Source organism: Crinia signifera, chromosome 4 (assembly GCF_055691185.1).
Source record: "Crinia signifera chromosome 4, ASM5569118v1, whole genome shotgun sequence".
NCBI lineage: Eukaryota > Metazoa > Chordata > Amphibia > Anura > Myobatrachidae > Crinia > Crinia signifera.
Genome location: NC_139220.1, coordinates 275832274 through 275856618, shown reverse-complemented (window position 1 = coordinate 275856618; position 24345 = coordinate 275832274). Strand labels below are relative to the sequence as shown.

Below are 24345 nucleotides of genomic sequence, written 5' to 3'. Positions count from 1 at the left end.
TTGCCAGAAGGAGTGAACCAGAATAACCCCCTTGGTCAGGAGAGCGGCAGATGCAAGCTGGAAGCCCCAGAGAATGAGATAGTGGAAGGATTCCCCAACGGCGCTGAGTAGTGATGTGAGGCACCGGTCACGCTGATGCAGGGAGATTGTGATCACATGCACCTCTGTATGATACAAATGCGTACACACAGCTTATGTTCAAGTATCCGAGCAGTCCATAGTAAGACGTAAGACCTGATTCATAGTCTAACGTACATATATCCTTCATCTACCCAACATGCATATTTTATAATGGATTTACAATTACAATAAATATCTTATAACATGATAGTAGTGTTTATATGATGAGCATATGGCATGAGAACAGACATTGAGCTTGTACCCTTTATATTGAAATACAGAAGTTGTGAATTTGGTCACCTTTATAAAACAGCGTCATTATTGGGTACATTTACATAAATGGGAGTTCTATTGCTATGGGAAACCAATAAGAATCTATTTCTCCATCTTCTTTGTTTTCTTTCCTTTTTTCACCCTTCTTTACTTTTCTATTAATTTTCTTAAATACTTTTTCTTTATGGTTTCTGTAGCTTATAACAGTATTGTTTTTTATCTATTTTTTTTTTTTTTTATATTTTATTTTATTTTTCTATTTGTACATTGTACACATTTGGACCCTGTTCTTCATTATGTCTTTTTGTCTTACTATTTCTTTATGTCTTTCATCCTTGTATCAATGGCATCTCAGTAATAAAATTTATTTTAAAAAAAGAATCTATTTCTTATTTATTTAGCCAATTCTAGAAGATAATGGAATCTATATATTCTCTCCTAGAAGGTTCTAAATAAATAAGAAGTCGATTTTTATTGGTTGCCCATAGCAAAATCTCTTCTGAAGTAGAACTCTCAAAGATTGCTGGAATCAGTCAAATGTGGATTTTTAGACAGTCCTGTACATGAGAGACCTCTGCAGTTTACGAACATTTTGAAGGAAAGAACACTAATGTCCCGATTCAGACCTGCTTGCTAGGCAGCATATATTTGCTGCCTAGCGACCAGGTAAACACTGCCCCTCTGAACACACGCCCCCTCCGCCCCGCCAAGTGAATCCCCACACTACCATGTGAGGGGATGTGTATGCTTACATGCTCGCATGTGGCCAGCCGCAGGGAGGAATATCATTGGATGGTCGCTTAATATCTAATGATTTTTCCTCCCTTCTTAGATAACAGTAAGTCTAAACTTATCCTGGACAGTGATGGTTGAAATGGGGGCGGGTGCTGACGTCATGTGTTTCCATGGGCGAGCTAAGCGGTTTGTGGGCAAGCCAATTAATGCTGGGCGAACCCCAGCGACTGCCCCTTGCCCGTCCCTTGTCTGCCTATCATTAACCCCTTCCCGCCGCAGCCTGTTTTTGCCTTCCTGACAGAGCCCTTTTTTTCAAATCTGACATGTATCACTTAAGTGGGGATAACTTTTTTTTGCTTTTACTTATCCCAGTGATTTTGAGATTGTTTTCTCGTGACACATTGTACTTCAAGTTAGTGGTAAATTTGGGTCGATACAGTCTGTGTTTTTTTGTGAAAAATACCAAAATGTCGTAAAAAAATTGAAAATTTAGCAATTTTCAAAATGTTAAATTTTCTGCTTGTGAGACAAATAATCATACTACTCAAAATAGTTAATAACTAACATAGACCATATGTATAATTTATGTTTCCATCATTATTTCAACCTCCTTTTAATTTTTTTGGACACTAGGAGGCTTAAAATATGAATAGCAAATTCTCAAATTTTCAAGAAAATTTCAAACACTGATTTTTTTAGGGACCAGTTCAGTTCTGATGTGACTTTGAGGGACTTGTATGTGAGACACCCCCATAAATGATGCCATTTCAAAAACTGCACCCCTCACAGTATTCAAAACAGCATTTTGGAAGTTTGTTAACCCTTTAGGTGTTTCACAGGAATTAAAACAAAGTGTAGGTGAAATTTCAAAATTTAATTTTTTTTGCAGATTTTCAATTTTAATACATTTTTCTAAGGAACACAGTAGATTTTACTAGAGAAATGTGACTAAAAATTGATTTCCCTAATTCTTTTGTTTTCATAAATATCCTATATGTGGACCTAGTGTGCACGTTGACCAAACCACAGGCTTCATAATAGAAGGAGCACCTACTTGATTTTGGAGCCTCCTTTTTATGAGATTATTTTTTAGGCACCATGTAGGTTTCTAGGCACCATAAGATGCTAAAAGTTAGGAACCCCCCCACAAGTGACCCCATTTTGCAAACTACACCCCTCAGGGAATTCAACTAAGGGTATAGTGTACATTTCAAACCCCCAGGGGTTTCACCAATTGTGGTACAACTGGGCAGTGAAAATTAAAAATTAAATTTTTTACACAAAAATGCAGTTCTGGCTCAAAATTTTTCATTTTCACAAGGAATGAAGGAGACAAAGCACCCCAAAATCTGTGCCCCAATTTCTCCCGAGTACGGCAATGCCTCACATGTGACCAAAAAATACCATTTGGGTGCATGGCAGGACTCAGAAGGGAAGGAGTGATATTTGGATTTTGCAGCACAGATTCTGGTGGAATGTTGGTGGGTGCTATGTCGCATTAGCAAGACCCCCGAAGCACCAATACAGTGGAACCCCCCCACAAGTGACCCCATTTTGCAAACTACACCCCTCAGGGAATTCAAATAGGGGTATAGTGTACATTTCAAACCCCCAGGGGTTTCACCAATTGTGGTACAACTGGGCAGTGAAAATGAAAAATAAATTTTTTACACAAAAATGCAGTTCTGGCTCAAAATTTTTCATTTTCACAAGGAATGAAGGAGACAAAGCACCCCAAAATCTGTGCCCCAATTTCTCCCGAGTATGGCAATGCCTCACATGTGACCAAAAAATACCATTTGGGTGCATGGCAGGACTCAGAAGGGAAGGAGTGATATTTGGATTTTGCAGCACAGATTCTGGTGGAATGTTGGTGGGTGCAATGTCGCATTAGCAAGACCCCCGAAGCACCAATACAGTGGAACCCCCCCACAAGTGACCCCATTTTGCAAACTACACCCCTCAGGAAATTCAACTAGGGTTATAGTGTACATTTCAAACCCCCAGGGGTTTCACCAATTGTGGTACAACTGGGCAGTGAAAATGAAAAATTAAATTTTTTACACAAAAATGCAGTTCTGGTTCAAAATTTTTCATTTTCATAAGGTATGAAGGAGAAAAAGCACCCCAAAATCTGTGCCCCAATTTCTCCCGAGTATGGCAATGCCTCATATGTGACCAAAAAATACCAGTTGGGTGCATGGCAGGACTCAGAAGGGAAGGAGTGATTTTTGGATTTTGCAGCTCAGATTCTGGTGGAATGAATGGTGGGTGCTATGTGGCATTAGCAAGACCCCCGAAGCACGGTGAAATGATGAACCTAATAATCCATAGATGTGTGGTATATTTTAAAACACTCCTTTATACATAGGCCGGGTTTCTCGGGGCAAGTTTCACAGTGGAAAATAGTATCCTTTCTTATTCCCTTTTTATAGCAAACTTTGCACCTTTTTTGTGTCCTGCCCTTTCTTGCAGTGGAGGGGATTTCGTTAGGAAAATGCTGCCCTGGTACAATACGGGGGCCAGTACTAGAAGTACTGGGGCCCTTTGCCTGCTGGTTCCCAAATATTAGGCCCTTTATGACTTCCTCTTGAAAGTGCATAAATGTCCCCCTCTGGCTGGTAGAACGGAATAGCACGTAAGCGTTATACAGTGCCATCTGGATTATATACACGGCCAGCTTCTTGTACCAGATTTTTGTTTTCCGCAGGGCACTGTACGGCTTCAGTACCTGATCTGAAAGATCCACTCCGCCCATGTACTTATTGTAATCTAGGATACAATTAGGTTTTGAGGTGTGGGTACTGGTACCTCGTACAGGGACGGAGGTGGTACTGTCTCCATGAATTGTTGTCAGTATAAGGACATCCCTCTTGTCCTTATATTTGACCAACAACATATTTTCGGTGGATTGTGCCCTGCTTTCACCCCTTCTCAGTACTTGGGCAATGTGCATTTTTGGGAGGCCTCTTTGGTTCTTGCGCACAGTACCGCAAGCTGCTGTACCTCTTGAACCAAGGGCCTTAAACAGGGGGATGCTAGTGTAAAAGTTATCCACATAGAGGTGATAACCTTTATCCAGGAAGGGGTGCACTAAATCCCAGACAATTTTTCCACTAACACCTACGAGGGAGGGGGGGCATTCTGTCGGTTCAATTCTTGAATCCTTCCCTTCATATACCCTAAACCTGTGGGTGTACCCTGAGGTGCTTTCACACAGTTTATACATTTTTATGCCATACCTTGCCCTCTTACTGGGAAGGTACTGGCAGAATTTAACCCTTCCTTTAAAATGTATAAGGGACTCGTCGATACAAATAAATTTTTCAGGGATGTACATCTCTGCAAATTTGGCACTGAAATGATCAATGACCGGCCTGACTTTGAATAGCCGGTCAAAGGTGGGATCATCACTGGGTGGGCACTGTGCATTATCGGTGTAATGTAAAAATTTAAGGATTGTCTCAAAACGAGTCCGAGTCATGGCCATACGGTAAAGTGGGGTGCTGTACAGAACATCTGTACTCCAATATTGCCTAATTTCTGGCTTTTTTACTATACCCATATGTAACACCGGACCCCAAAACGTCATCATCTCTACTGCATCTACAGGGGTCCACCTAGCAAATGATGACGTGGGGTTTTGAGCAATAAACTGCTGGGCATATAAATTAGTTTGGTCCACCATTAAATTTATAAAATCATCAGAGAAAAATAATTTGAAAAAGTCAATTTCTCTGAGACCTGTTGAATCAAATTGGATTCCTGGGATGGCCAAAAACTCAGGAACCTGGGGCTCAAAATTGTCTGGTGGTGGGGTCCATACGGGATCAATCATTTGGGGGGGGGGTCTCAGCTGCTCTACGGGGGCGTCTTTGAGGGGGTCCCTCATCACTAGAGGAGGAAGATGAGGTTAAGACGAATCCTTCAAATTCCCCGCTTGCATCACTGGCTGTGTCAGAGTCAGAGGCAAGCATGGCATATGCCTCCTCCGCTGAATACATTCTTCTGGATGACTGGGATGACATTTGGGATGACATTTGGGATGCCATTTTTATTTTTGTGTTTCTGTAAGTGTAATGTTTCAACACGTGTATAGTGTAGGGGGGGGTACAAACTTTATTTCAACACGGGGGGTATGTAGTGTGTAGTGTGTATGTAGTGCAGAAAAAAAAATACTTTATACAGGAATTTGATCCCAATAAAAAAAAAAAATTAGATCAACCCTGTGGCAAAAATGCTGATCTGTGATGTACGTCACTCAGCAACTTCAAGGCACCTTTTGGTACAACCTTGAAGGGGTTAAAAAAAAAAAAAAAGGTCCTGCGCCAAAAATTGAGCACAGATGTTGGTCAGTAACGTCCGTCACTGAACAGCGCTCAAAGGCAACAGGACACCCACAAAAGCAACGTGGGTGTAAAAACAATTTAAAAAAAATAAACCACAGCACTCTCCAAAAAAAAAACAATTTAAAAAAACTGCAGAAAAAAAATTATATCAACCCTGTGCCAAAAATGCTGTTCAGTGATGTACGTCACTGATCAGCGCTCAGCGGCCACAGGACACCCACAAAAGCAACGTGGGTGTAAAAACAAAACCCCACTGCACTCTCCCAAAAAAAAAACCTGCAGATCAGTGATGCAACACTGATTAGCAGTGAGGGGCAGCAGGCACACAACTGTGGGTGCAACCTGACAGGGTATATATATAAAAAAAAAACCTGCACCCCCAAAAAGTTGCTGATCAGTTAATTTATACTGATCAGCACAAAAGGGGGGGCAGCAGGGGGGGCAGCAGTCAGTTGCACAGGCAGCACAACCTTTGGTGCAACTGACAGGTATATATATATAAAAAAAAAAAACCCTGCACCCCCAAAAAGTTGCTGATCAGCACAGATATACTGATCAGCACAAAAGGGGGGGCAGCAGACACAAAATATAGCACTCTCTATCACTCTCTGTCACTATCTCTCACTATCTCTCACTATCTCTCACTATCTCTCACTATCTCTCACTATCTGTCACTCTATGACACTGCAGCAGCAGCACACAGGAAGTCACAAGATCCAGGAAGCATCCAGCTGCTGGCAGCACGCTACCAGCGGTGATCAGGTAAGTATCAGGCAAGGATCAGGTCAGTATATCACGACAGATTGGCACGGTGACCGCTCTGCACGCAATTCCAGACCGGAATGGCGTCTGCAGCGCAGTCACCGTTAGTTTAAATCACGCGCCATGGCTGTGATTGGTCCGTCGGTCCGACGGACCAATCACAGCCTTGGGGGCAGGTGGGGTGAGGTGTGGTCATCACCGGTGACCCCCTCACGCCCCCTAACACCCGGCGGTGATTGATCCCTGTGTTACCGAGCGTCTGATTCGCCGGTAACACAGGAAAACGCTGCGATTGGCTGTTCACATTGAACAGCCAATCGCAGCGATCGCCGACGGGGGGGAGGCATCGCCGCCCCCCCTGGGCATGCTGGGACATGTCTGCTGTCAGGGACAGCAGACATGTTTAAACTGTCACCGCGTCTATAGACGCGGTGACAGTTTAAAGTCATGACGTATATATACGTCATGTGTCGGGAAGTACATCCCGGCCATGACGTATATATACGTCAAATGTCGGGAAGGGGTTAAACAAACACCCCGGCGAGTGTGAAACTCACCAGAGGTGTTCACTCCAGGGGTTTGCACGTGTTAATATTGGTGCATGCGCAAACCCCCACCGTCGGCCGGGTGGAGCAAGCCAGCTTACAGGTCTGAATCGCCTCCTAAGTGAATGCTGCTTCTGTAGTTTTATATATGTAGTGCAAGTCATTTGGTAATGTGGATGAATCCCATTTTTAGAACTAGCTCTGTCTCTTACCTTAGTTGGCTGCTTCTTACTGTTGAGCAATGGGACCTCATTGTGTGCCTGGGGCTGTCCCTGGTCTTTCTCTAGAACCTTCCATGGAATGGTCAGAGAGCCGAACACTCTGAAGAGCAACATTTAACATAATCATAGGAGAATTATGGACATGAATGAGAACCAGAGATGGTCACATACTGTAGTATGGCAACACTTCATTTTAAGTGTCATTTCTAGCAATATTTGGCAATAATGTAATAATTCTGCAGTATACTTACTTCTTCTTGTGTAAGTCCCCATAGCCTTGGACCGTGATACACAGGTCAGAATTACTGTCCTTTCTGGGTCCCCTCAGTGGCCAAACTAAAGCCTAGTAATGGGAATGTATGCATTATTAATCTGCTTTATTACCAATGCCCAAACTAAGGGTCTAATTCAGGCCTGATCGCATGGCTGGTAAATTTCTGAGCCTAGTGATCACGTGTACATAGTGAAATCCCGCCCTGTGTAGTGGAATCCCACCCCCGGGGCTGACTTCACCTTGCGAACGGGCAGCAATTAAAAAGAAATGATCAGGCTTCTATTGCAGGGCGGCGTCATGCATGCGTACTACAAGCCAAACACATGCGCAGTCTAGCGATAATCACCCGGCCTGCGATTTCACAGCAATGCAATCAGGTCTGAATTATGCCCTAAATTAGAACTATATAAAGTACTAGGTGATTCATCGCGCCCTACGGGCGCTCTTCACACCGTCGTAAGGGGCTGCGCCCCCTTAATTTGTGAACGTTTGTATATGAGAAATATGGTTAGAATTGTATGAAAGATGCCCTGTATTGCAACTTAGGTGTCCGCGAATCGCGGGAGGGGGGGTCGCGGAGGGTGCCGCGAATTGCAGGAGGGGGGGTCGCGGGGGGTGCCGCGAATTGCAGGAGGGGGGGTTGTGGGGGGGTGGATGCTGCGAATCGCGGGAGGGGAGGGATTGCAGAGAATCGCGGGAGGGGGGTCGCGGGGTGGGTTGCCGCAAATCGCGGGAGAGGGGTTACGGGGGCGAGGGTTGCGGCGAATCATGGTAGGGGGGGTCGCGGGGGGTGTGCCGTGAATCACGGGAGGGGGGGTCACGGGGTGGGGTGCCGAGAATCACGGGGGGGTGTGTGTGTGCCGTGAATCGCGGGAGTGGGGGTTGCGGGGGGGGGGGTGGTGACGTGAATCGCCACAAGAAAAAATCAACACAGAAAGGTCAACACATGTAAATGTTGACATAAGTGTGGCACTTCATTGGTGTCCATGTCGACACATGAGAATGAATATGAAAATATTCAAAAAATGAAAAAAAAAAACTTCAAAAACTCATGTCAACCTTTTTCATTGTCGACCATAGCCATGTCAGTGTTTTCCATGTGCAATTTAATTCTGGAGCTGCCGCGAATCACGGGGGGTGCCGCGAATTGCGGGAGGGGGGGGGTCGCGGGGTTGGGTGCCGCGAATCGCGGGAGGGCGGGGTTCACAGGGGTTCCGGTGGGGGTTTGCCGCGAATTGTGGGAGGTGGGGGGTCACGGGGGGTGCCGCGAATCGCGGGAGGGGGGGTTGCGGGGGGGTGTGACGCGAATCGCCACAAGAAAAAAATCAACACAGAAAGGTCAACACATGTAAATGTTGACATAAGTGTGCCACTTCATTGGTGTCCATGTTGACACATGACAATGAATATGAAAACATTCAAAAAATGAAATAAATCTTCAAAAACTCATGTCAACCTTTTTCATTGTCGACCATAGCCGTGCCAGTGTTTTGCATGTGTCATTTAATCCTGGTGCTGCCGCGAATCGCGGGGGGTGCCGCTATTTGCGGGAGGGGGGGAGATGCGGGGGGTGGGTGCCGCGAATCGCGGGAGAGCGGGGTTCATGGGGGTTCCGGTGGGGGGTTGCCGCGAATTGCGGGAGGGGGTCGCGGGGGGTGCCGCAAATCGCCGGAGGGGGGGTTGCGGGGGGTGTGACGCGAATCGCCACAAGAAAAAAATCAACACAGAAAGGTCAACACATGTAAATGTTGACATAAGTGTGGCACTTCATTGGTGTCCATGTCGACACATGAGAATGAATATGAAAATATTCAAAAAATGACAAAAAAACTTCAAAAACTCATGTCAACCTTTTTCATTGTCGACCATAGCCATGTCAGTGTTTTCCATTTGCAATTTAATTCTGGAGCTGCCGCGAATCACGGGGGAGTGCCGCGAATTGCGGGAGGGGGGGTCGCGGGGGTGGGTGCCGCGAATCGCGGGAGGGCGGGGTTCACAGGGGTTCCGGTGGGGGGTTGCCGCGAATTACGGGAGGTGGGGGGTCACGGGGGGTGCCGCGAATCGCGGGAGGGGGGGTTGCGGGGGCGTGTGACGCGAATCGCCACAAGAAAAAATCAACACAGAAAGGTCAACACATGTAAATGTTGACATAAGTGTGCCACTTCATTGGTGTCCATGTCGACACATGACAATGAATATGAAAAAATTAAAAAAATGTAAAATAAATCTTCAAAAACTCATGTCAACCTTTTTCATTGTCGACCATAGCCATGAGTGTTTTGCATGTGCCATTTAATCCTGGGGCTGCTGCGAATTGCGGGGGGGGGGGGGGGGGGTGTGCCGCGAATCGCGGGAGGGGGGTCGCAGGGGGGGTGCCGCCAATCGTGCAAGGGGGGGGGTCGCGGGGGGGTTTCTTTTTGCCGCGAATCGCGGGAGGGAGGTCGCGGGGGGGGGTGTTTTTTCCGCGATTCGCGGGAGGGGGGGAGTCGCGGGGTGGTGGTTATGCCGCGAATTGCAGGAGGGGTCGTGGGGGGGTTCTTTTTGCAGCGAATTGCGGGAGGGGGGGTCGCGGGGGTGTTTTTGCTGCGAATCGCGGTAGGGGGGGTCGCGGGGGAGCGGGTGTTTTTGCCGCGAATCGCGGGAGGGGGGACGCGCGGGGGGGGGGAGGTTTTGCCGCAAATCACGGGAGGGGGGACGCTCACCTGGTGGCTGTGGAGTAGCAGTGCTGGGCAACATGGGAAGGCAGTGGGTGTCTGGCACTGTCTGTGGGCTCACTGGGCTGGTTCTCTGTCACATACCTCCCAACATGACCCTCTCCAGGAGGGACACAATGCTCTGTTTCTAGACTTCCCCTTAATGTATGATTGCCATCACCTGTTTTAAACAGGTTAATTTCTCAGAAAGGTGTTCAGCACAGATGAAGGCAATCACACATTAAGAGGAAAGTCCAGGAACAGAGCGTTATAGACACAGACACCCACTTTGAGTGACAGATGTAGCCAAATATATAGGAGATGGGGAGTTGACAGGAAAGCAGGGAGATTGTCTGACCATGGGGCTGATCCCAAATTGCAGAGTGCTATCGTACGTGAATGGTAAGACTTCGCATACTGTGCATACGCAAACATGAATTGATGCATCTTTTGCGCATTTGTCCTATTCTGAGTTGGGCACAGTTTGGGCAGATCTGTCTTTCCATGTGTTTCAAGACAGGAACAGGGTGATGGCAAAGCGATCACACATAATGAACCGACTTGTGGGATTGTTGTGGGCATGAACTGAAAGCTCTGTGCTATTCTTTGCATTGCACATATGGGGAAGGGAGGAATGTTTCAGACGGACTAATACAGACTAAATACTTGCGCATAAGGCACCCCAATGTCAATGTTATAGTCTCCTGCAGCGTTTCTACTGAGGAATGCTCTATCCCTTATAACAACAGTAAACAGACAAACAGATTAAGAACCGCGCTGAAAACAAGATTATAATTACTTGGATTTATTCAATCAAATAAATTAGTATCACTGGACAGAGAAAATATTAAGAAATAGTATATCACAAACAAACATTTAATAGACAGTTAAAAGACAGATACGTATACAGACTAATGAACTTAAACCGATTATCAGCTGGTTGACAGTAGTCTTTGTATTTCAGTCAGGTGTAAGTGATGATGCGTTTCCCCGCCTCCTCTACGGTATCAGCGGTTTCCTCGGATCAGAGTATATGTGATACAAGGAGGCTCTACCAGGAACCTGCACCAAAGGCAATCTTAATATACCCCCAGCATTTCTACCAATGTGTCACTGCTGAATACAAACTTCAATATACAGGGAACGCCACACTGCAGGATCTGGAGAGGTACCTTTTTCTATCTGGCCAGACATGACACAGTAAGAGACTATTTTTTTAATTTTAAAGATTACAGTATGTTAATAAAAGGACAAAGTGAGATTGATCCCTAATATTAAATCTAAGTCACCATAGCAAAGGCTACTGTCAACCAGCTGATAATCGGTTTAAGTTCATTAGTCTGTATACGTATCTGTCTTTTAACGGTCTATTAAATGTTTGTTTGTAATATACTATTTCTTAATATTTTCACTGGCCAGTGATACTAATATATTTGATTGAATAAATGTAAATCCAAGTAATTATAATCTTGTTTTCAGCGCGGTTCTTATCTGTTTGTCTGTTTCAGACGGGATACATACAGATCACCGGCGGTCAGGATGCCAGCAGTCAATAAACTGACGCAGGCATCCCAAAGGAAGGAATCCCGATAAGAGTCATGTAATCATACTTACCCTGCCTCTGTCCCTACCTAAGGCCCCTTTCACACGCTCCGGCTCCTGCAGGGCGACTAATCCCCGCATTGCCAAGAAGAAGAATGGTGGGGATGGCCACAGCCGGCAGCCGGCCCTTCCAGTGGTGACATCCGGCTGCAACTGGGCGGCAACTTCTGTGTACGGCACCACTTTTGGCTGTGCAGGGTTTCACCGCCCGGCAGGAGCCGGAGCGTGTGAAAGGGGCCAAACCCTCCCTTTTAGCAGCCTGACCCTACCCCACCGCACTCTGATCCTAACCCTGCCGCCTAAACCTAACTGTCCCTGCAGCCTGACTCTAAGCCATTCTTGAGGGAGGCTCTAAGCCATTGGTTCCCAAACTCGGCTCCCAAATCACCCTACAATCAAATTGATTGAGTTACTCATGATGTCACCTGTGCCCAAGCATGGATATCCTTAAACCCTGGACCATTAGGGTGCCCTGAGGGCTACATGATTTAGACTAAAGTGAAAATAAGAAAGCTTTGGTGAAGTAGCTGGATAACTTCTCAGGGTCTTTATCTAATGAGGCTCTACTTAACGCATTGGCCTCTTCTATGACATCTTTCCCCAATGACAATGTTCCCCAAATTGTTTATCATTATCATTATTTATCATTATTCTCATTTATTTCCTTCAGACTCTTTCGGGTTGGTCTCTTGGATACTCATGGGTTCAAATTTTAACGAACTAGACAACGTACCATAGTAGTCTCAGCTAAGTATGTGGATGGGTTAATAGTAGACTGGGGTTGTGGTGAAATAGGTTTAGATACTAGCGGTGGGGACTTAGGGTCAGGCTGTGGATGGTGGTGGTGGGGTTTTGAATTATGCTGTGGGCAAGGAGGGTTAGGCAGCTTGAGGAGGTTAGAGTTAGGCCGCAGAGCAGAAGGGTTCGGTGTAGGCAACAGGGTACAAGGGTTAAGGTTATTCACTAGCAGTGTAAGGCTTCGGGGGGAGGGTTAGGCTGCAGGGATGGAGAGTTGGTGTTGAGGGAAGGCAGGCAGTAAAAATAATGATGCCGGCATCACTGAGCTGGGAAGCTCCCTGCCAGGCTTCCCGCTATTGTGTTGCCGGCATCGTTATTTTTACGGCCTGCATCCCCACAGCCTATCATCTGTATGTATTCTGTCCGTGAGGACTATTATCGTTTATTGCAGGCAGACAACATGCTGCAGGTTTTTTTTAACTATAATGCCATGAGTTTTAGGTAGGTCTTATTTTACTATGCTTTGTTTGTGTAGGATAAACCTCACAAAACCCAAAATATATTCAACAAATGTAATATAACCCTAAATATTTTATTTGTTCATACATACAATGTGCTGCACAGCAAGTAGGAGAAAATAATGAAAAACAAGGAACTGCAAGCCACTGTAATTAGAGTTTAGATAGCTAGGAGTGTAGAATGTTCTACATTGCTGATCAGTTAGGATTAAAGTACACAATAAAATACAGAAGAATTTTGCACATCTACTATGAAAACTATGACTGTACCTCATTCCATACAGGATTCTGTTCTTTGGCCACAGTACTTGTTGCTTTTTTCATCCCTACAACAATGAACACAAAACATTGGGTTGTTGCTTGTAAAGAAGTCTGTATGGGCTGGTGTACACAATATACATATTATTATTATCTTTATTTATATGGCACCACAAGGGTTGACAATACATAAAACAAGACAATAATTAATTACACTCCAAGACAATTTAAAAAAAGTACAAGACAGGGGACCGGACACTGATGCAATTATCAGGGTGGTAGAGATATATTCTAGTGTAGAAAGTGTTAAAGGACAGTCGACCTTCCGGGGTCGACCTAATGACTGTAGACCTAAGTCTGTTCTGACAGATGTACCGCTTCCATGTATATATATATATACACACACACACACACACACACACACACACACACACATACACATACATACATACATACTACATGAAATGCCTGTGTTTGTCTGTGTTTGTCCCTCTGCACCTTACTCTGTAGGAGACCTCACAGTCCCAGTGCTACCTCTGATTAAAAACCCTCCCATGACTAGGCTGCTGCTGCTGTTATCCATGAGCCTGAGAAGCATGTAATGAGCTCCACCAATCAGAGCTCAGCTCATTGAATACTGCCCGCTGTGTCAGAATGTAAATTTCGGGCTCATTCCCTGTGTCAGAATGTGAATATTGGGCTTATTCCCTGTGTCAGAATGTGAATATTGGGTACATTCCCTGTGCCAGAATGTGAATTTGAGGCATATTCCCTGTGCCAGAATGTGATTACCGGCTCATTCCCTGCGTCAGAGTTTTCTTCTGCCACTGCAGGACACACCCCTTAATGGCACTAGGTGGCTGGAGCATTACACACCCTCTAAGCGGCACAGCACATTCTTCTAGCATCTAAAATCACCCTGAAACTAGTTTTCAAAAGTAGGCAAGCATGCATTGGAGAGAGAAACTGTGTCCTCCTTCTATAGTGTCATTTACCGGAAGTGTACTCTCCCTACGGTCTCTGGGGAGTCCTGGATCCTGACACGTGCTTGCTGTCTCTGGTGTTCTCTTAGCTCGGTGATGACCCAGTGTGTGTTGGCTCTGATCAGAGCAACTACAGTATCATAGGAATCAAAACCAATTAACTAACCATATATATTTGCACTGTAGCACAGGAAGGCACAGCCTCTTTTGATCCACCAAAGTCTTAAGGAGTGATGCCATGGTATCCTCAATAAGAAAAGTGGCCCTATGATTAATAGCCACACACTGCACTGTTTATGATATTTACTGTATTTCATATTTTTATGAGGCACTCAATTTGTTAATTAGAGATATTCTTCCTTCTATTGTCAGTAGTGTTCGACCACATATTCAAGCAGTCCTCCATACATTTGGACATATACTGTTCTGTTTGCACTACCAGGTTATCTGGGATGAATGTGACAGTCGTGGTGTCAAAAGATTAATAACCACAGGACAGCGTATCAGTGAAACACTAGACTGAAAGAGTGTATCACAACACTCTCTCAGATTTTTGATTTTTGTATTTTTGTGTTGCTGTCATCTGCAGCATCTCAGTGTAATACCAGCAACAATAATGCTGGGTACACACCAGGACGACTAGGGCCCGATCAGCACAATCTAGATCCGATTCCGATCAATTGGATGCAGATTGTGTGCTGATTGGGCCCTTTTCTGAGCTGGTGTGGAGCGATTCCGATCCGATGCGCGGTCCCGCGGGTCGGTCGGTCGTTATTGAGATCCTACCTGCTGCAGGTAGGATCTCAATGACGACCATACAACCGGGTGCGGGTCGCCATCGGATCGGACCCGCTCACGGTGCACATCGTGAGCGGGTCGTGCCCTCCCGCGTCATCGTGAGCGGGTCGGACGAGACACTGACGACCCGCTCACGATGTGCATCGTGAGCAGGTCGTCCTGGTGTGTACCCTACATAAGACTGCAGATTGGTAGGACACTGGACTGACTATAGCATTGCAACATTGTTTCAAATTTCTTGATTTTGTGTTACCATTTGTAGTGCCTCAGCACTATTCTATTTAACAATAACAAGTGGGACAATTACCACAATATAAGTATATCAAATATTTCCTTAAAAGGTATATTTTCGCTTGCCTGTAATCAAGGACATGTAGCAAAGATATATAGAAGCACAGTAGCTACAATATAGTCGTTTACAGTACCTGTCTAGTAGAGACATTTTCTCTCGACAGGCGATATATGTTTTATGTATGTATGTATAATTGTACTGTCTCTATGGGTAATTAATTAATTTTTCTTAAAGCATAGAAACTACTAAAAAGACATTTACAGTAACTGTGACTGTCATTTAGTGAATTAAAAATTTCACTTCTGTCCTGTCCAGGAGATACAGTTTCTCTGACAGGCGATACGTGTTGTATGTACGTATGTAAAATTGTTTTCGTCATCAAGGTTGGCTTCCAATATTTTAAATTAATAACCTAATAAAAGCTAATTTTTAATAACATATAACAAATCAAGTTGTGCCCCTAAAAAAGAGAGAGTTCTTTTCTTTCCTTCTTCGTTGCAACTACAGTATGGGTTGTGTGCATCTAGGAGGAATCTACTGGCCATATCATGGCCATGTATGGAGGTTTGAGCGGCATTAATGGTAATTGTAAATGTATGAACAATCACAGCAGATAGTGAAAGCCATGTCTGTGACCCACTTAAAAGCTTTCACCCAACAGCCTAGTGTGCCTGTGTGTGTGTGTGTGTGTGTATGTATGTAATGTAACTAACTGCCATTGTAGAACATTTACCCTTTTGTTATTTTACCGATGTTGTTTTGACTTTTTGACTGGGATCATTATCCTGCTGACAGGTGAAATTTCGTCAACGCTTTGGTTTTCTAGCAGACTGAAGCAAAGTATATCCCCTTGTTGAAACTGAAGAACCGATGGATGGTGCACAATAAAATATGCCCAAACCCTGGAGAGGAAATGCACCCCCACAACCTAATGCTGGCACCTTCAATGCTGGGATGGTGTTTGCTGAGAAATAGTCAGTGTTAGGTTTGCCACATACATAGCTTTTTTAATTGTTGCCAAAAAGCTACATTTTTGTCTAATCCGACTGCAAAATCTTGTCTCGGAGTTTATCTAGATCAGGCATGTCCAAACGATGGCCCTCAAGCTGTGAAACTACAAGTTCCATCATGCCTTGCCACAGTTTTGCTATTAGGGAATGCTAAAACTATGGCAAGGCATGCTGGGATGTGTAGTTTCACAACAGCTGAAGGGCCATCGTCTGGACATGGCTGATCTAGATCATTCGAGATGTGCTTTGATGTGGTTGTTCTGTAGTAATTGTTTCTTTCTAACTACCCTATCATAAATCCATTTTATGGAGGGCTCTTAATATGGTTGACTAAAAGGGGTGTCTAGAAGAAGGCTAGCTGGGTTCTAATCACGCGGGCCCATCAGTATTTAAGGACAGTTGTGGGGGACAAATTCTCCTCCTAAATTTGGTCATCCCACTTAAGCATGGGCAGATTAACAATGGGAAGGATGGAGCTGCAGCTCCAGGCCTCTACGTAAAAATAGCCCCATCATCATGACAGAATGATGATGATCATCAGACAGACACCAGCTGGCCAAATGGTTGGCCATATATCAAAAGGATTACAATTGCATTCCCAGTTTACACAAGTATGCAATTTTTGTACTTTTATATATTTAGGGAGACACTGGGGTGTATAGTGTATGGGTTGTACATGGCATTGGCCTCACCTCCTCCACTTCTCATAATAGGCACTTTTCAGCTCCAGGCCCATTTGGCCATTAATTTGGCCCTGCCCTTAAGATCAAAGGTTTTGACTGCCCAGCTGACTGGCTGCACCTTCTCAGCCACTGAACACCATAGTTCCTTGTGTAGGCTTCACTGTTGGCCTTCCCTAACAAGTCTCATTCTAATGGGGCATACACACGGGACAATTACAGCCCCAATTCTAACCAATCTGTCTAGATCACTTAGAAATAAAGTACAGGTCGCTCTGGGTGGATATCCCCAGCGACGTGCAATACCGAAGATTTACACTGTAATAATAGAGGATTCGGTACTTGTGTAATATCTGGGCGCCCGATTTTTTTTATTGCATGCCTTAACTTAAGGCATGCGATGAGATGCAGTGGGACCCAGTGGCGTAAGTTCGTCCATGTTGCCCGGAGGCAAGAAAAAATTTTGGCCCCCCTATTGATAGATAGCTAGAGAGAGGGAGAATGAGAGTTAAGGGGAGTGAGGGAGAGAAAGAGAATAATGGAGAAAGAGAGAAGGGCAGGGTGTTTTCAGGGGTTTTACGGCATTTTCAAATGTAATAAAATCTGGCCGCCCGTCTTCGCTGGGCAGGGTATCGTCACCTTTGAGTGATAATACCCTATAAAAACCTATGGGCTTCTATCGCCACCCGCCGCAGATGACGACCCCCATCCCCCCTGGCATACCTTTCTAGGGTCCAGGAAGCCTAGCAACGCCCCCCAAGGGATGTGACGGAGACCCCACCGCAATGCAAAGCTAGCCGCATATGTTAGTACATATGTGCTAGCATCGCTGCGTTGAGGCGGGGAGAGGCGCCAATGTATTTTAATACATCCCCCCCAAAGAAAGAAATAATGTCAGGGAGAGGGGGGTGTCAGCATAAAGTGAGGAAATTAGAGGATAGAGCGAGATAGTGTCAGGGAAAGAGAGTGTCAAGTAAAGAAAGAGAGGGGAGAGTGAGAGAGTGTCAAGAGGATGTCAGGGATAGAGAGAGAAGAGGGTGAGTTTATTTAAAGGATAGAAGAGAGGGGGTAAAAGAGAGTTCAGGTACAAAGTGAGAGGGGGTTAGAGGGGAAGTCAGGCAGAGAGAGGGATGGGATGACAGGGGTGTCAGGCATAGAGAGGGGGGTGTCAGGCATAGAGAGGGGGGTGTCAGGCAGAGAAAAAGAAAAGACAGTGTGGTGGGCACACTGGACCATGCATACAAAGCAGGGGCCGCCTGGGTGGGAGGTGATGGGGAGGGATGAGGGGGGGAACAGGTACAGTACCTTCTTCATGTCCTCAGGCTCGCTGACCGGCTGCTGCTTCAAGGGCTTCTCCTGATGGTGCTTGCTGTGCAGGCTTCGATTTGGGCTGTATTCTCGGCCCTCCTCCCCGCAGGCGGTGGCAGATGTACTGCTGGGGGGGGGAGCGGAGGAGGCCGGCGGCAGGCTGCGCAAATTCAATGCCTGCTGGAGGAAGGCGCGGCGGGATGCTTCTCCCTGGAAGCCCTCAACGGCTGCCGGTGACTGGAAGCTGGCTTGAGGGCTGGCTGACACCCAGCCGGTGACGCTTCCCGCGCGGGGCTGTGCTGCCGGGAGCTTGTACAGTGTGTGGCACCTGTAGTGTCCTGCACTGACTGGATGCGAGTCTCCCGGCCGACTCACAGCGCGTACAGCTGCAGCAGCAATCAGCTGACAAGGGGGAGGGGGCGCCGCATGGCACCGATGCCTAAATTCAGGGTACCTTACAAATGAGCGGAACATCAGGGGGCAATGGAGTCATTGCCCCCCTTTAAGGCTGGCGCCCGGCGGCAGATGACTCCATTGCCTCCGGTAGTTCCGCCACTGGTGGGACCCAATTTTCGTGCTTTAAAGATGTTTTTAATACAATTAAAAAAATCGGTCGCATTGCATGCCATTATAATGACCCGATTTTGCCATTGGACCCAATGTTAAATTGTACCTGAGACCCGATTTTTCATTGTATACCCACCCTGATGGTTAATTATTAGGTCAAATGCCCCCCCATTGTTAACGCCACCCCACCATGCCTTATAGTCAAACAAAGCCATCTTGTAGTGTCTGCTTTGTGGCCAGCCATCCAGGACAGGCTACATTGAACCTGACAAATAAGAATCCAATTTCTTTACTGCAGCTGTCCTGTCTACATAAATTTAGAGAGCGCTGACAATATCCAAAGACTTGGAAGAAGGCGAATTGTCAGAAAAAAAACAGGAACCACAATCAGCTGATTCATGTGAAAACTAAAAACTTACAAGTTCAAAGTTCTGCCCTGTCTATGCGGAAAACCAAATAAGACAGTCTACAAGAGAGAGCACCAAGTTCAGAAACGTGTCTGACGGAGGCCAATATGAGAAGGACCACATTCCAGGAGAGATACTTCAACTATACCGACTCTAGAGGCTTGAATAGAGAAGACTGCAAAATAGAACGGACCAAATCCAGGTCCCATGGGGCAGTATAAGGAACAAACAGAGGCTGTAATTCCTATGCTGTCTGCATAGGCGAGTCCCTTCTTGAATGCAATAGGACACAAACCTCTACCCTCACACCAAGCAATGTACTTTTTCCAGATGTATATTATTATGGTAGCAACGTTGAGACATAACCACCTTACAAGCACTTAGCATGGTAGGTATGACCTCCAAGGGAAAGTCTTTCTTTTTTTTAATTTCCCGTTCAACATCCACAACATTAAACAAAGCCGTTTTAAGACTAAAGGCCCTTGCTGAAACAGGTCTTCCCGTGGACAAAGAGGCCACTGATCTTCCTCCAACAGGCGACGTAGATCCGGGTTCATTAGGACAAATCTGGAGCTATCAAAAGAACCTTGATTCATTCTCTTTTGATGCATTTTAGAAGACGAGGCAGCAGAGGAAACTTTCCAGTTGCATGCCTGGAAATTTTCTGGGAGAGCCCACGCCAGCAGCGCAGCTGAACCTGGAAAATTTCTGGGCATACCACCAAAGTGGTTAAATGACCGGCTTAATGATGGCTATATACTCACCAGCTGCTGTATGCAGTCAGACGAGGTCCTGTGACGCACACCGCATGCAGCAGTGAATGGTGCCTGAGACAGTGGTCCCACCGCTGGAGACCCATGCACAAACCACATGCAGTATGGAGGGCTCTCCTGGGCAGCTCCCCCAGCATTAACAGGTGTGAGAGGCCACTAACTATGCCTTTCACTAATCTGAAGCCCCGTACACAAGGTGCAAGGAGACTGAGCGACATGCTTAAGCATGAACGCTCAGCACACATCGCAATGCACACCGCGATGTGTGATGAGCAATGTGTGTATAGGCAAAGCCCCGCGATCTAGCAGGAAAGACAATGCAAGCACTGTCTTTTCCTGCAGGCGATGACGAGGCACGAGACTGCACATCGCTTCTGCCTGGGGATATACACAAGGAGCGATCAGAGTTAGGGTGGAAATCACTCCGTGCGTATCCCCTTTAAGACTTGGAGAGGAGCAGTCACACTAGTTAAATTAAATTTAAATAAATAAAGTGCCAGCTCCCAGTGATTACACACCTATACCCACTGTAAGTCTCCACCAGTGTTTCCTGCTGGATGAAGGATACATTTAAATTAAGAGCCTACTGGTATGGCAAATAGAATACTGTCTGGAACAATCTGTCATTTGTAATACAGACAAATTTGTTAATTGTTTGGGGATTCCATACTTTTGCAAGCCACTGTATATTTAGTATATTTACAATCATTTCCAGGAGTCACTAATTTCTCAAGAGTTTATACTGACAATATGACAGGCTTTATCCACTTGAAGGCAGTACCTTGGAAAGTTGCGACAACCTTACAATCGGCATTGTTAGTCTTGGCAAGGTGAATGTTTGCAGACACAACCAGAAGGCGCAGCATGCTGTCACAGCTTAATGTCTGAGTCCTGGGATATCGTGTGACCTAGAGACAGTGAGTGAATAAGATACATGCAGACAGGTAACCCAGACAAGATGACGTAACATAAGGAACTTGAGAAGACCATTTACTAACTTATCATTAAACCTTTATTTTGAAGCCTATGGGGATAAAAGAACCTACAGGTGAATGGTATGGACAGTGAAAGACAGAAGGCAGCTTGTTTGCCAGTGCAAAAAAATTGGTCACCTGTAGTGTTCATTCTAGCACCCGCTATCTTTGAAAACCCATTCAGTTCCTCTTCAACGGCCTGGGGTGTCGCTGTCTGCTGTAGTGCTTCTAGCACAGTGTGGTCTGTATATCAGCACTGATATGCAAAGCAGACCTGTGCTAGGAACACCACAGCAGACAGCAACACCCCAGGCAGGGAAGACACCGGGCAGGGAGAAAGCTGCTCAGTGCATACGCAGCGATGAACGCCACTATGCTGTCCATACACGCTGGGCATAGTCGCCCAGTGTGTATGGACCTTTACCAGCAGATGAGTGATGGAGTGGATGGCTATCCATATCCTCCTGCTATGGAAAGTCGTCCACCCCCAGTGGGTATGCATTGAGCATTTTTCAGTCCATCGATTTTCCCCATCATCAGTCAGCATACACACTGGGCAAAACAGCTGAGTGTGTATGGACCTTAAGATGGGAATTCTATTACATGAGATGTTACTCATAGCAACCAACCATACCTCCCAACATGTCCCTCTCCAGGAGGGACACATTGCTCTGTCCAGGGAAGTCCAGGAACAGAGCATTGTGTCCCTCCTGGAGAGGGTCATGTTGGGAGGTATGTGGGTCCCATGTTCAGAATCCGAACCCTGCTTGGATATAACGACCAATAAACTACACAAATGTCACGTAGCGTCCAATATTCTGATTGTCACCAGTAGGAGGAATCATGTTCCGTAGTCATTATCTATACTGCGCAATACCCATAAGTGACCGTTACAGTCGGGCGGTTGCTATGGGCAGCACGGCAGCTCCCATACAGACACCTGCAGCAAAGATTCATCGGATGCTCAGGGTGGTGCGTGTAACTACACTGGAGGCCGCCAGGGCCCGGGCTGGAGGGAGGGAGGATCCCGCCGCAGCTGCGTGATGGTGTAACCGCGCCCCGCACACTCACCATCCCGCCTCCATCTCCGCCCCGACTCAATCGACATCCACGCCCCGCCCACAGCTGCGCGCGCACTCACAGACGCTATCCAGCAGCAGCATCACGCAGCCATTCGTACCGCCGGCCCTGAGCAGCTTCCGGAAGACCGAGAGACGGCGGCTACGCTGGGAGGAGTGGGCGGGGCCAGAGCGAGCGGCGGACGCCGCAATGACGCGGTAGGGTGATGATAAATACGGCGGCACGAGCGCGCAGTGATACTGGGTCACTCGGTTTCCCGGGTGGAGGGATACACAATGACTAAGCATGGAGGCTGTGTACATGCTTTTTACAGGCCACCCTATATGGTGCAATAGTAGTGTGTATTCAGTTACACAGCCCTTCCTATATAGTGCAAACAAAGTGTATACACACACATACTGTCCCCTGTATAGTGCTCCACGACATACAGCTCTCTGTATAGTGCACCACTGCATACATACATACATACATACATGCCTCCTAACATGACCCTTCTCAAGGAGGGACACATTGCTCTGTTTTTGGACTTCCCTCTAATGTATCATTGCTATCACCTGTGTTGGAGCACCTTTCTTAGGGTATGGGTAAAATCCGGAATCGGATAAGACACCGGAATGCCGGACTGGACATCAAACTCTGCATTCCGGAGCTTGTAGTATCCGGTCTGGGGGTGCCCTGTCCGGGGGTGCTCCATCTGATGGGGCTGCTGTCGCACCTGTCACCTGGGAGAGGAGAGGGGGGAGAATACAGCCTCACCGCATGGTCCGGGGGTGTAATAAAAACTGGAACGGTCCAGACCACACAGGGAGGCTGTAATCTCCCCTTCCCCATGTCCCTGGTGTGAGCAATCACAGGCATCCCCCCGGACAAGACACCCCCCGCATGGGACACCCCTCGGACCAGACACTATAAGCTCCGGAATGCAGAGTTTGATGTCTGGTCCGGCGTTCCGGTGTCTTATCCGGTTCCGGTTTTTACTTAGTCCCCCTTTCTTATCAATTAACCTGTTTAAAACCAGTGATAGCAATGATACGTTAAGAAGGAAGTCCAGAAACAGAGCAATGTGTCACTCCTGGAGATGATCATGTTGGGAGGTATGTACATACAAACATACTGTCCTTTGTATAGTACTCCACTGCATAAACACATACAGCTTTCTCTGTATAGTGCACCACTACATACACACACACACACAGTACAGCTCTCTCTGCTTAGTGCTCCACTGCATGCATACATACAGCCCTCTCTGTAAAGTGTACCACTGCATACACACATACTGTCCTTTGTATAGCACTCCACTGTATAAATAAACACATACAGCTTTCTCTGTATAGTGCTGCCTCCACTGCATACACACATACAGCTTTCTCTGCATAGAGCTCCACTGCATACACACATACAGCTTTCTCTGCATAGGGCTCCACTGCATACACACATACAGCCCTCTCTGTATAGGCATGCATGCATGCATACATACATACATACAGCCCTCTCTGTATAGCAGGCATGGCCAAACTGTGGCCCTCCAGCTGTTGTGAAACTACAGATCCCAGCATGCTTTGCCATAGTTTACATATTCCCTAATAGCAAAACTGTGGCAAGGCATGATGGGACTTGTAGTTTCACAACAGCTGGAGGGCCATAGTTTGGGCATGCCTGCTGTATAGGCACCACTACACACACACACACACACACACAGCTCTCTGTATAGTGCACCATTCCGTTTTGAACCCAGTGTCTGTACAAACATGTTGATTTCACTATCGGGGAACTGTATTCTTTTGTATTAATGAACTGGTCCTTGGTTGTGAAATTAAAGTGGATGGTGAGCAGTGGCACTATTACTACTGCACTGCATGCATTCACTTTATAGTTAGAGTAGTGAGCCCTCATCAGATCAGCACCCAACCTACCAGTTTTATAACTGCACCTTTGCATTACCTAATGTCTAAACAACCAGGTCTGCGCATTTTGATTTTATGTCTAGTAGTATTTGAGCATTCACAGTGAAGATCACTGTGTGTGTGTGATTTAATACTTAATTTTATTCTCCTTTTTATCATACAGATATTAAACTTTTGTGGCCCCCTAACCCAAGTCTGTGGCTAAGATGTCACACAGGACAAGTGAGCGGGACCTGCAGTCCTCAGCTCGAAGAATGGGAACATCCCTCCTCTTCCAGCTGTCTGTGCATGAAAGAGAGCTGGACTTGGTATTTCTTGATCACAGCTATGCGAAGCCTTGGAGTGCACACCCTGATGCCAGTAATGCCCGACCCACCCGCACTCTCTTCATCACACCACGGAGACAACAAGAAAGTGCAGTGTAAGTGTCAGGTTCCTCCTATGGGACCTAATAAGTTGTTAAAGTATTGGTCAACTCTTA

The 24345-nt window shown here is 46.2% G+C and overlaps 2 protein-coding genes across 9 annotated transcripts in view; one reads left to right on the top strand and one right to left on the bottom strand.

Annotated features, from left to right (window-relative positions):
• FER1L5 (fer-1 like family member 5) overlaps window positions 1-22148 on the bottom strand; it is a 101972-nt gene extending 79824 nt beyond the window's left edge. For 2 of the 6 annotated variants that reach the window (XM_083184602.1, XM_083184606.1), the window contains exons 1-5: window positions 21952-22147; window positions 20688-20814; window positions 13101-13156; window positions 7257-7348; window positions 6997-7105 (exon numbers count right to left, since the gene is read on the bottom strand). In XM_083184602.1, coding sequence (XP_083040728.1) covers window positions 6997-7105; window positions 7257-7348; window positions 13101-13156; window positions 20688-20814; window positions 21952-21954 — 387 coding nt within the window. In that variant the 5' untranslated portion in view covers window positions 21955-22147. Of the gene's footprint in view, window positions 1-6996; window positions 7106-7256; window positions 7349-13100; window positions 13157-20687; window positions 20815-21709; window positions 21929-21951 lie in introns of those variants that run through there. The other 4 variants (XR_014473569.1, XM_083184605.1, XM_083184603.1 and 1 more) reach the window with 4 other exon arrangements.
• The window catches only part of KANSL3 (KAT8 regulatory NSL complex subunit 3), a 53915-nt gene continuing 51569 nt past the window's right edge, over window positions 22000-24345 (top strand). For 2 of the 3 annotated variants that reach the window (XM_083184607.1, XM_083184610.1), the window contains exons 1-2: window positions 22000-22157; window positions 24028-24285. In XM_083184607.1, the coding sequence (XP_083040733.1) occupies window positions 24071-24285 (215 nt within the window). In that variant the 5' untranslated portion in view covers window positions 22000-22157; window positions 24028-24070. Of the gene's footprint in view, window positions 22158-23037; window positions 23055-24027; window positions 24286-24345 lie in introns of those variants that run through there. The other variant, XM_083184609.1, reaches the window with a different exon arrangement.